The 12,751-nt window shown below is 53.0% G+C and overlaps 1 protein-coding gene across 5 annotated transcripts in view; it reads right to left on the minus strand.

Moving 5' to 3' along the window:
* Positions 1–12,751, minus strand: part of GTF2IRD1 (GTF2I repeat domain containing 1) — a 56,645-nt gene that overhangs the window by 18,626 nt on the left and 25,268 nt on the right. For all 5 annotated transcript variants that reach the window (XM_032201116.1, XM_032201113.1, XM_032201115.1 and 2 more), the window contains exons 5-13: positions 11,608–11,791; positions 10,136–10,446; positions 9,557–9,646; positions 8,679–8,762; positions 7,746–7,929; positions 6,817–6,842; positions 4,364–4,484; positions 1,376–1,413; positions 618–698 (exon numbers count right to left, since the gene is read on the minus strand). In XM_032201116.1, coding sequence (XP_032057007.1) covers positions 618–698; positions 1,376–1,413; positions 4,364–4,484; positions 6,817–6,842; positions 7,746–7,929; positions 8,679–8,762; positions 9,557–9,646; positions 10,136–10,446; positions 11,608–11,791 — 1,119 coding nt within the window. The remainder of the gene's footprint in view (positions 1–617; positions 699–1,375; positions 1,414–4,363; positions 4,485–6,816; positions 6,843–7,745; positions 7,930–8,678; positions 8,763–9,556; positions 9,647–10,135; positions 10,447–11,607; positions 11,792–12,751) is intronic.

Genomic DNA, 12,751 nt, shown 5'->3' on the forward strand with positions numbered 1-12,751 from the left:
CGCTGGGAGTCGTGTTGCTGCCCTAATTCTGGTGAGATTATTAATTAATGTTTGTAAAGCACACTGAAAATGCAAAGTGCTACCTATCCACTCCTTAAGCCCTACGCATCGCCCTACCATTCGGGGCGCTACCCAGGTCAGGTAGCTGCTCTAGAAATGGATGTTCCTGGGGAAGCTGGCTCCCAGCTGCCCTCCAGCAGCAGCTGCTCCATCTCTGTCCCCAACTCTGTCCCCATCTATCACCACCGACCCCTCCTGGGAAGAAATGCAGGGAAACACACCAGTGTTGCCATATCCAGCACGTTTTCAGCATGCGCTTAAAATGAAGCTTGTTCTTACAATCTCATCCTTATCAGGCTGTCACTCTAAATGTAGTGCCTTGTCGCAAGGGTCCCACACTCAATACCTGGGATCTTCCAAGCCCATGCCCGAAGGAAAGCAGCAAACCCAGCTGATTCCTGATACGCCCCTTAAAATGACTTTCAGTGAAGAACCAACAGTGCAAGCGTCCAGGCGGAGAGCCGGCACGGGGAGATGCCCCCATGTGGATCTTCTCCAAGCAAAACTCTGAGACACCGCGATGCAGCACTCCCTGTGAAGAGGACCCCAGCGCCTACCTGGAACAGTGATCTGAATGATGTCCAGCTCGTCCGGCTCGATTTTGATCTGCCTGATCCCACCCAGCTCTCCTGAGGTACCTAAGGGGCAAAGACAACCAAAGACAATCACCAGAGTAGAATCACAGAATCATTCAGGTTGGAAAAGAGCTCTGAGATCATCCAGCCCAACCTTTAACCTCATCCTGACAAGCCCACCACTAAGCCATGCTGCTAAGTCGAACCTACACGTTCCTAATTCACTCAGAGTGGCTTTGCCTATCTGGTGGCATTTACATGGGTCCAAGCCCCCGAGTGAATCAGGCAGCAGTGCAGCAACCTCATACCAGGGAAAAATCCTGGGGAATTTGTTTGAGCCTGGGGAAAATGTTTCCTTCTCGTTGGCAGTGGTCAGAGCACGGACAGAGCTGGTTGCTGCCGCTCAGCTGATGTTCAGTGACCCAGCCCTGGCAGCTTTCACGTGGAAAGGAACTTGGAGATGAAAGACTTCACTTAGCATCATTTTTAAGCATGTGCTGAAGTCTTGATATTTCAGCTGATGTGCTTTTTGGATCTAATTGGAGGGTCACAGGGTAAGACCCTCCATAACTGCATCTATCAGACGGGGATAAAGCCCCGACAGGAGTGCCCCGTGGGGAAACTGTGTAACTGAGGCCACACTTCAAAGGTACTTCACAGCCAACTTCTCCAGTGGCTTTCCACCAAAATTCCACTCCAAACCAGCACCATTTTGCAAGAGAAAATGATTTTTTCCTCACCTGGTTCACAGCTTTCAGAAACACTGCATTTCTCCGACCTGGAAAGGAGAGGCAGACAAGAGGGGTAGTAATGAAGCAATCAGAGGGAAAGGTTAAAGCCACGTGTGTGTGTGCTGGACCCATCCCGGAGGGAGGGGGTTTAACAACAGCCCCAAACCTCACAGACCCCATCCCATCACGGCAGAGAGCAGTGCATAAAGCCTCATTACAATGTGGTTACTCATGGAGCAAAAGCAAACAGGGAGAGAAGAAAAAAGTCAATTGATTTGGTAAATATTTATTCTGCCCAAAGCCCTTCTCCCCTGGATACTGGGCACTATCCCAAACTTGTGTCTACAGTTAACTTCGCACGCTTAGAAATTTATGCAGGGTGTTCGGCATCCAAATTAGATCATTTTGCATTCTCAGGACGGATTTTCTTCCTGTCTTTCTTAAACAAGAACAAGCATGGCACTTTGGCAGTAAGGCACATGAGGAAAGGCACTGGAGAACGCCGTCCTCCGTCATGCTGGTCCTCGGAGGGAAGGGAAACCCTCCCGAGCAGGCTTCACATCCCTGTTGGCTCAGGGGGGATTTTCAAAAGCACTCCTCACTCGATTAAATCCACTCAACAGCGTCAAAGCATGGGAAATGTGAAGGGATCCAGGAGAGCTCTTGAAATATTCTCCTTGCTCTTGCTGTAAGGACAGATCTTAAATGGGTAAGAAAGGATGGCTTGTCTACAACATAGATCAAACTGGAGCTTTGGGAAGGGGGTTAAACTTCTCCAGCTCAGGTCAAAGTCAAGCTTTCACTAGGGAAATTTAGGAGGATGTCTTTAGGAGGGGTGCGTTACCCTGTGGTGTCTGGCACTGCCCTGGACCTGGACTCTGACCTGGGTGGACCACAGGTATGGAAATGCTGTGCTCCGAGCAGGAACTGAGCTCTCCTCATTTGCAGGAAGGACAAAGCAGGATTTGAGTGTCTTTCAAGCACACGTATTTTTTTTTTTCCCTGCAGGTCTGTGTGATCAATGCATTGGAGATTTAATTTCTGCCTGCGGGAGAGCAAAGCCCATTTCGCACCACCAGCACCGCAGGAATTCACAGCTCCCATTGTACCTAAATTTAACCACAAACACGGAAAACTGGGGAACGTGGCCTGATTCAATGTGCACGCACACAGCGTAAATCAGGAACAATGCACACACATGCACAACCAGGACAGGTCTGACAGATTCGAAAGGGACCCCAGGACAATCTCCAGGTGGTGCCCGAGTTTTAGCAGTGGGATGAGGCCAGCCCAGCCCAGCCCAGCTCTGCATCCCAGCAACGCCACGAGAAGAGCCATCCAAACCTGGCTGAGCATGAACTGCCCCTACAAAGCCCATTTTTCTTCCACAGAGTCTTCTGAAGCGTTTTTACTGCACCACACAACCCCTGCCTGGTCCCAGCTGGAGCATGGCAGCTGAGACGGGGCTGGTGCAGCACCGGGGATGCTCCCGCAGAGATGCAGCAGCTGGTTTCCCACCTGCTGCTTTGCAGAAACCAGCTCTGCACCCCTCGGCCCCTGTCTGTCTGCCCGCTTGTTTTCAGTCACACCAATTTATCAGCGTGGTGAAATCTTCTGTGGCAAAAATTAAAAGTGTCCTAATTGCAAATGTTAACAAATGAAGAGAAAAATGAGAAGCCTTGGGCCAGCCTTCAGCCCCGCAGTGTGCTTGGGGAGCAGCGATATTTGCAGCATCACTTTTCCCTGACACCCCTGTGACACTCTGCTGCTCTCCAAGTCTAAATGCTTCCAGCCACGGGGCCGTTCCGCAAGGTGTGGAGAGCAAGCAAGAGCTAGCTGCAAAATGGCTTTGTGGCCAAGCCCTTGTGCAGGATCTTGGAGATCTGAGTTTAATTCCCCCTTCGCCACAGGCACCCCGAACCACCAGTGAAGTGCCTGGATTCAGGCCAGCCTGGTTTCCCCTGCTGTAATGCAGGCTCTCACCTGGAGACCCTGCATGGCTTCTGGGGGGAGAAACGGGCACTTGGGTGTGATTCCTCTAACCAGCTTTCAATTCCTGCCTCGGGAGGAGATGAATCACCGTGTTCCAGCTCTGTGCTGACGCCAGCGGGGCCTGACTCAGCCAGCCCCCCTCTGGCACAGCAGCCACGAGCTGCCCCCCGAGCATGGGGGCAGCCTCTGGGGATGCTCTCCTTTGGGGCTAGCACTGATCACATCAATCCGCGTCCAATAGCAGCCAGTACACCAACCACACCTGGGCCAAGCGAGCCAGCCCAGCCAGAGCTCTTCGCAGATGCCTACAGCTGGCTCTGCCTCTCTGCAACCATCCGCAGTGAATCTGCTCACCTGTGGAACCATCTCCTTTGGCAAAACTCAAACGTGGTCCACCAGCCCTGGCTTAAATAGCTGATGTGCAGCAAGACCTTGTGCAGGGCTTGTAGGGAGCTCCTGCACCTCCCTCCTAACCCCCTGCAGAAAGGCACCCCAGGAAACTTGGCAGAGAGGTAAACGCTGGGGCTAGCGTTGTTGCTGCCGGTCAGGTGAAGCAAAATTGAAGGGAACGGGGGCTACACAGAGAATAACATCTGCCCGATCCCCCAGCACGGCCTGGGGAGCAGAGCCACACGCTCTGTAGGTGCTGCGGGCACATTATGGACCCGTGGGGCTCGTGGCACAGCCGGTTGCCGGTCGTGCCAGAGGCAGAGACACAAAAACCCTAGTGACCTGCTGAACTCTGCAACCCCACCTTTATTAAGCGTTGGTTAATCCGCTATTAGTCTCCTGGTGAGCTTTATAAACAAATAACACCTAATTAGCAGGATGGTTTGTTATGGTGCTGGCTGAGGGTGGATCCTTAGGCCATGCTTTAACACTTGAGATCGCTGCTGCAGATAATGCCAGCCTGCCCGGGCACGGCACCCATTTCACCACTTTTCTACAAAAACAGTGACTCCAAACTTCACTGTTTTGGCACAGGCACACCGAAACGCCACTTACCTGCTGCCAGCCTGCGACGTCCCCGCCAGGTCCAGCACGGCCCCGCGGTGCGGCTCGGGGGAGATCTCCCCGGGGGGGCTGGAGGGCTCCAGCTTGGTTGGGTCTTTGGTAAATTTACTTCCTGGTGCCGGGTGCGCAGGGCGGGTTTGGAATTAAAAACAAAACCAGAATTAGCAACCAGAATTAGCAACCTGAAAGGTAAACACGCAGCAACATAGCGCTTCCACCTCCACGTGCCCCCTCTCTAGTCCCAGAGCTAAAATCAGGACGAGGGACAGGTTTTCAAGAGCTGTCTGTTTGCAGAGAGAAAGGCGCAGATTTAATTGGGTTTACATGTCAAAATAATAGCACGGCTCTTGATTAAACCCCTGCAAAACTCGGTGTGTGCTGGGGAACCTTGCTGAGCACCACCCGAAGGGGCTGGCTGCTGGGACTGGGAAGCAGCTCGGGAGAAAGGATGGGCTGCAGGGGGGCACAAGGATCGGGTCACCCTGCAAAACCTCCCCTTTCCCTTCCGTGTCCCTCAGCAGCCTGAAAGGAGCTGAAACGAAGCCTCAGCAATGACCTTGGAGATGAAACGAGTGATCTGATGACAGGGTAGGAAATGAAAATCAGGCAGGGAAGGTGAAGGAAGAGCTGAAGGATTAGTGCTGGGGGAAGGAGGGAATGAAATTATGCCGCCAGGCTGCAGAAATCTTGTAGGTGTCTTGTTAAATAGCTGCAAAAGGCTCTTGGCTGGTCCCAAAGCCCCATCCCGACATCCCCACCCTTCCAAAACACATCCTGTCGCTGGGAAAATGAAGCCTTTTTCCTTTAGGATCCAGCCTGCATGGGAGGGCAGGGCTCCGGCAATAGGACCAGCAGCAATATAGAGCCATAAAGACACTATTTATCTACCGACAGTCCAAAAGGCTCCTTTTAATTTGTGCTTTCTATGGACCAAATCTTGTTCTTGCAGCAACGAAGCCTGCCTTAAGCTACTACCCAGGGGAGCAGCAAAAATAGGTTTCCTAGCAGTGGTGGGTATTTTAATTAAAGGGTGAGTAAAACTGTATGGGGAAGCTTTGGGATGCTTTATAGTCGGCAAGTTAAAATACAGCTCTGCGCTGAAAAAGTGTCTTTGCAAAAATGGCACCTCCTGACTCAGCAGATGCTTTTTTTTGCACAGTCAGAAGTGCTGACACGAATCGCAGAAAGACAGGTTTAATGTGTTTTGCTTCTGGTAGCCCTGCAGGGAGCGGGCAGGGAAGAGGGGGGCTGCCACCCGCCCCAGCCGTGCTGGATCTGCTTCCCAGTCTCCTCATTTCCACTTGCACCTCCCTGCCAAGTGACCCCGAGCTCCCAGCACGGAGCTTTCCAGCAGCAGCTCTCGAGCGTGGGCAGGGAGGAGCTGCTCCATCAGCCCCGTGTGAGGCTGCGCGCGATGCCTCCCCCAAGACATCAGGCAAACTGATGGATTTGCAAGGAAAATCCAAGCGCCCAAGAAGTGATTCGGAGCTCCATCCCTTAGGGGTGGGCGAGGGTTTAAAAATCATTTTCTTGAGCAAAGAAAATCATGAATGGGACTGGAGATGGAGAAACCACCCGTGGAGGTGGGACCTCCTCCAGGCTCTGCTGGGATTTCCCTCTGTGAGCACCCCTGGGGTGCTGTCGTGGTGCCACAGGGGTTAATCCATCCCGTGGAGATGTCAGGTGGTGGCTGGGATGCTGCCAGCACGCGGAAAGAAAGGAAAACCCCAAACACGTCTTTACTTGCAAGCCCAGCCCGGGACACCTGGGAGCAGGGCTGGGCGATTAACCCGGAGCGCTCGGTGCCGTTCCTGCAGCACCTTCCCCAATTTCCAGGCTGGGACGTGGCAGCCGCTGGAGCCAGCTCCTCTGTGCCCTGAGAGGGAGCTGGGAGCTCCCCAACACCTGCCCTGATGTGACGAGGAGCACTTAACGTGGCTGCTCCATCTCCAGCGAGCAGGATTAAGCGTGGGGAAAAGAAAGCAGAAGAATCCCCCCAGGGTTTTGTGACTGATCAGATTGATTTTTGGCGTTTTTCTTCTAAAACCAGTCGGCGACTGGATGGTGCTAGCACCTTCCAGACAAAAGAAAGAGGATAATTTACCAACGAGGAACCCAGCAGCGATTTTTCTCCCTCACAAAAGCACAGAAACACGTCACGTGCTGCCTGCAGCTGAAGCTCAGTTGGGTGCAGGGAGCAACCCAGCCTCGTGCCCCGGGTATTCCCCACTTCAAGCCACTGTCTGGGGGTGCACAGTGCTCTGGTCATGGGCAAAGGCAATCTCATCGCCCCCGGGCACGGCACACAGCCTGGGCTTCTCCTCACCGAGCACAACGGTGAGCCCTGCACTATTGCTGTTTACAGATGATGTTACTTCAACTCTGCTCCCCTGGATAATCTTTCAATTTGCAGGCAATAAAATCCAAAGGCACAGAGAACATACCTGTGAAAATTCTCTCGTCGAACATCCTAGAAGGGAAGGGAAAAAAAAAGGATTAGAAATAGGTGCTTCTAATGACTGACTTTTAGGTTTTATTTATGAGCAGCATTAAAGCAAGTCAAAATAGTCAATTTATTTATTCCCTAAAAAAAGCCTTTCAGATTGTTGTGCAACCAAGCAATCTCACACTGTACGCTTTTTAACTGAAGCACCTTCAAATCTGTGTATAAGTCATTCTCTTCATTCAATTAACTTATTAAATGAGGCTGCTACAGGCTAGCTTTACCAGAAAATGACGGGACCAAAGCAGAAGCTTCCAATCCTCCTACTCCAGCAGAAAAAAAGTGACCAGGACCCAGCACCCTGCCCGTATGTGATACATCCATGTGGTTGTGTACATGGGATGTCCACAAAGGAGCACCTCAGAATAACGAATCACCCGAATGCTCAGAGAGGCACCAGCAATGTCCGAATGGGCTTACAACAGGGTGACTGGGTGATGGTGCTACAGACACCCCGTGGCATGCTCACAGAAAGGGAAAGGGATGGAAATTGGAAGAGGCAGTGGGGGAGGGAAACTCTGTCCAATAGCTGTTTAACTCTTTTCCATAACAAAGATTAAAATGAGTTTTGGGTGTAAAAGCAATCCCTCTGAGCATAGAGGGAACAGAGCTTAAATTCCCGGTCCCCTCGAGGCGCATGCAGCCCCCTGTCGGGGGGATGGCTGTGTCCCCACGGAGTGCTCCCAAGGCACCCAACCAGCCAAATGTGCTGTGAGCGAGCCAAAACGCGAGCCAAATGTGCTGTAATTACCCTGTTAACGTGGAGCACATCGGTGCCGAGCTGATGCCAGGGGACTGCACGGAGAGCAGCCCGCTCCCGACAGGCAGCAGCTCCCGTGGAGGGAGGACGTGACCCGCCTCGCCACCCACCTCTTGATGACAAAGTGGATGTTGTGCCTCTCCTCCAGGATCCGCTTGAGTTTGGGGACGCCGTAGGTGCAAGGCCTTTTGAAGGGGATTTTGTCAGGGATGCCGATGATTTCCACTGCCTCAGGGTCGCACGCGATCTTCCGATATGGGACAGGGACCATGTGGTCTAACCCCAAGGCTTCGGCTGAAAGGTGAACACATGGCTCTCACTGCAGTGCACGCTTTTTCTTTTGCGAATGATGAAATGAAGGTGAAAGGGCTTGAACTCAAGCTGGTGTGAAAAGCAGAGCGTGTGCCTCCTGTTCTCTTATCTCTTGCTTGGCCCACAGCAGGTCTCTGAGCAGTACAGCTCGCGAGTCACACAGCTCATATATAGGTTATCAGTCACACAGCTCACATAAAACCCCAGCTATACGGCCTGATGAGGATGTCACAGGCAACAAGCCCCAGCCTGTCAGCCCATTTGTGAGCCATTTCCCAAGCCCAAACCTCCAGGGACCTAACCTGAAAGTGCTGCCCGTGGCAAGGGCAGTGCCAAAGATGCTCGTAAGCTCTGTGAGCGGACAAAAAGCAGCAACAGCAATGATCTGCCTTTTTTTTTTTCCTGCCATGTTAATTTAAAACGGCTGCGTGCGACCACTCCCCCTCACCCGCAGTGCCAGCGGGCGCTGACCTGGCCGTGCCACGCTCCAGGCCAGGCTGTTTTACGTCCAAGTTATAAATTCCTCGACGGAGGGACTCCAAATGGAAATATTGACATAACCTTCAACAGACACCCAGACTGGGAGCTGCTGGGCTAAATGTGTTAAGAAGAGAAGGGAGCTCTAGCATATGGCTCCTGCTGCTGTGTTAGGGAACAAAAATGATTGCTATATAATGATATGCAAACCACAAGAGCTGCAGATGCATAATGGGATATTAACTCCTACTCACCATATCTGCTGTTAAACAGAATTTGCACGCACTCCCTAAGGGTGTTGATATCTTCAGTTTCTTTTATAAAACTGTCCCACTTATCTATCAAAACAAAATATAAGAAATAAGGAACTTCCATATGGTTCATACACAGCAGATGCACTTTTCTCGCGCGAAGTGTTGAGAACCAGGAACAAGACTTTGTTGCTTTAAAAATAATTATTTCCCCCTTCCTGAGCGGCTTCTGCCAGGCTGGCAGATAAGGTCTGGGCTTCCCCATCCCCAGCCTCAAGCAAGCTCCTCTGCAGCTGTGCATGTGCAAAACAGATTCCTGAGAAATGACCCCATAAAACATCTCAACCCTGAAATGAAAGACCCTCCGGGATAGAGCAAGCTCTACCTGAAACAAACCTTTGAAAGGCACTGCCATTTCACAAAGGAGCTTTTTCATGCCTTCTCTTTCCCAACTTTCCCACCCTTTTTTTTTTTTTTTTTTTTTAAGCACAGAGGCGAGGGTTTTGGCGTAAACACGTCAGCATTTCTAGGCTGCACGTCCTTGGGGTGGGGTTGAGGTGGGGAAGTGGCAGTCTCCTCCTCGCACTGATCCTGCCTTGGGCACTGCAGCAGAGTCAGGCCGGGGTGAGCAGGTTCCAGTTGTTTTGAAACCATGCAAAGCTTTCGGCGCCTGTTTGCCCTTGGCAGCTTGGGCAAAGAGCCTCACCCGAGCCGTGCGCCGGCTCCCCATGCACAACACGGGGCTAGGACTTCCCTGCCATCTGTGGTGGCACTGCAGGGTCCCTGCAGACCACGGGGACAGATGGAGACTATTTATGGCCGGGTGGGGGAACCTTTCCCAAAGAGGTGCCCAATGGCTGCTTCCGAGGTGGGACACAGACCTGTCTTGTCGTGGACGATGGAGAAGAGGATGCGCTTGGACGAGTGCACATTCTGGATGAGAGGGCCCCCAGAGACGGCCGATTTCTGTCCTGGACATGAGGGAAGATGAGAAAGGGCTGATAAGAGCCCGAACGATGCTTTGGGCACCTCAACAAGCTCCTAGGTGTCCCCACCAGTGACAGTGACCCGGGGCTGGGCAGCTGTGCCATGTCCCTCACCCCACCAGCTCTCCTTCACCCGTTCTGCCCTTCACCACCCCGTGGGGTCCTGGCCACACCGTGTCCCCCCCAAACCCAGAGAGGGAACCCAGAGAAGGGCTGGGACAGTGCCACGGGGGCTTCCTCATCTCTGCAAGGGCTGTGTGAGCACCAGGGCCAATTTTATTACCAATTTGTGCTGCCACAGCCTGGGGTCCAACCTCCAGTCACACCCTGCCAGCCCCACACACCCCACAGGTTTCAGCAGGCCGCTTTTCAGCCCAACCCAGCCCGCCCCCAAAAAAAACAACATCTTTCCCCTTTCAGCTCTGTGGGGCTTCGCACCAGGCCCTCGTCTGCGAGCAAACTCGAGGCTATTACCACAGCAGTCGCTGTACTCCTGTGAGGAAGGCACCTTCAGCTCTCCTGAGGGCCTGGGCAGCAGCGCCTCGCTGGCCGCGGTCGCCCCGTGCAGACCGGAGGACACCTCTTGCTTTAGGTCCACGGCAATCTGCGTAGGCAGCGAGACACCGTATAAGAAATTGGTCACAGCTACGGCGGAGGGAGCGTCCTGCCCGGAGGCTTTGGCCATGTGGCCGTTGGCACCAGCATCCCGGCTGCCCTTGGGAGCGAGGGAGGTACAAGTCAAGTCTACGCTAGGGTTCGGCTCTCTGCTGGGCTCGTCCGCCGGCCTGAAGGGAAAAAAAAAGGAGAAGAAGAGGAAAAAACAGGTTCCTTCGGGTCCATGGTGACCTGGGCGCTGAGCACCGCGGCCTACGTGTGCCAGGAGCTGCTGTCCTGCTCCTGCCACCAACACCCAGCGTCTGGAAAGGGGCAAACTGCTCAAAGCAAGGGTGCTCAGAGAAAGATGGGGTGTGCCGAGCTCCAAACTGTGGGGACAGAGGCTTTGGGAGTTGCCCACATCATCTGCTAATGTTAAGGGCAGACAAGAGTACAGTAAATAAGCTGGATGAGCAGAGATGTGGAAGGGGACAGGAGAGCCTTCAGATGGGCCATGCCCAGGAGGGGACACCCTGAGGTGTACACTGAGGGCTGCCTGGCTCCTTTTTACTCATTATTTCAAAAATTAAGGCAGCCACCCAGCCTTCTACAGCGTCCTCAGGCACCTGCATCATTTCCTTCTTCTTTAAGTAGAGCAGGGCAGTCTTATGGTAGTTCAAAATGTTTACAGCTCCGGCAAAGCTGTCTAGCTCCATAGCCTGGTGCATTTAAGGAGTAAAACAATTTGTGGGACTGTCACCAACCCACTGTATTGCCCTTCTCAGCACCAAGGACTCACGGCACGCTCCCCTGGGACCTCAGGCAGCCCAAGGATGCATTTCTTAGCAAGGAAGCACACATGCCTCACACGAGACAGGCAGCCACGGTTACCCAAACAGCTCAAATTCTGCGTGTCCTACTTTTAGCTATCTCAGCCTGATTTTCCAGAAGTGCTGAGCCTTCAAAGGAGGTATTTGCAAGTGCTCAGCATTTCTCTGAATTGATCCAAGGTGCTTCAACTCAGGCGAGCTCAGAGGAAACGCATCCCAAACCGACAGGCCCCTTGTGACAATGCGGCCACAACAGCCAGGGGACTTGGCCCCGCCACTGTCCCCAGCCTCCCTCATCAGCTGGTGTAAAAACACTTAGGGAGGAGCCTGAAACATTTACATTGGAAACCTTTTTGGAGACAAGGAAGCACCTAGTGTACCGCAGCTAAAATTCTGGCAGGGTCCTCCCACAGGGAGGGCACGGCTGTGCTCAGCAGCAGCCCCAGCACACACCGGTGTTACAGGGCCCAAAACACCAAGGATTTGCCCCCCCTCCAGCCCCGCCGGGATCCCTGAAATTACCTTTTTAGCCTGAAGCGGATGCTGTGGCTGTGCTCTAAAATGGCCATCAGGGACTTCACGTCGTACTCCATAGGTTTCTTGAAGCTGATCCCCTCAGGCAAGCCGGCCACCGCCAGCAGTCCCGGCTCTTTCAGGAACCGCTCGTAGGGCAAGGGGACCACGCTGCTCTTCCCCACCGCTTCACCTGGGGAAAGGGCAGAGTTACACAGGGCAGGGACCCCCAAACCCTCCGGACTGCAGCCAGGGAGGGTTCAAGGAGCAAATACGAGAGCAAAACCACGACCACGGGCACTGCTGTGAGATCCCAACGGAGACACCATTAGGCGTAGGTAGGTGAAGGAAGCCATCTCCTACCTCTGTGCTTAGCATTTAAGGATCTTTAGAATTTTCAAAGCATTAATTATTAAAAATCTCACAAAAGCCAACAAGCAGATGTCTCCTCTCTGGGGCTGCACAGTGAAATCCCTCACTGGGGTCACTTGGCTCACCCACGGCGTCCCTGTGGACCCGTGGCAGCGAGGGATCTGGTCACCAGCAGGAGGAGAGGGAGCCGAGTGCTGACAAAGGAGGAGGATGGGCTCGTGTGGGTTTCTATCTCATGTTTACTGAAATATTCTGCAAATCTTATTTTCAGCCTTTTTTCTTGTTTTACCTCTTGGAAAAAAAAAGAAAGCACTCTGAGCCCTGCTGCTGTCAGGCAGCCTCGTCGCACATGGAAAGATAAGAAGAAAACCCCCAGCAGTTTCCCTCCAGTCCTCAGGTGGAAGGCAGAGCGAACATCAGTACATTCAACTGCACGATCCTCTTCAGCAGCCCCAAAATCCCACAGATGCATGGGGCTGGCTCGGTGACACAACCAGTACCTCTGATAGCTAAACCTCCCCGAATAGCTGGGAGCAAACAGGAGCAAACCCTTCCCCAGCAGTGAAGGCTGACCAGAGAGCATCGCTGCTCTGCGGAGATTTTCTAAAATTACCACAGAGGCCGCGTCCCCACAGCTGGGATGCTTGAGGCAGCCTGAATCCCAGACAGGACACAAAACCAGGCCCCGCTGAAGTGTTTCAGGGGGAAATCGCCAAGCCCCTTGAGCTGCTCTCTCCTGAGCAATTACTCTGGAAACCAACCCAACCAACTGCAACCAATA

Source organism: Aythya fuligula, chromosome 20 (genome assembly GCF_009819795.1).
Source record: "Aythya fuligula isolate bAytFul2 chromosome 20, bAytFul2.pri, whole genome shotgun sequence".
In the NCBI taxonomy this organism is placed as follows: Eukaryota; Metazoa; Chordata; class Aves; order Anseriformes; family Anatidae; genus Aythya; species Aythya fuligula.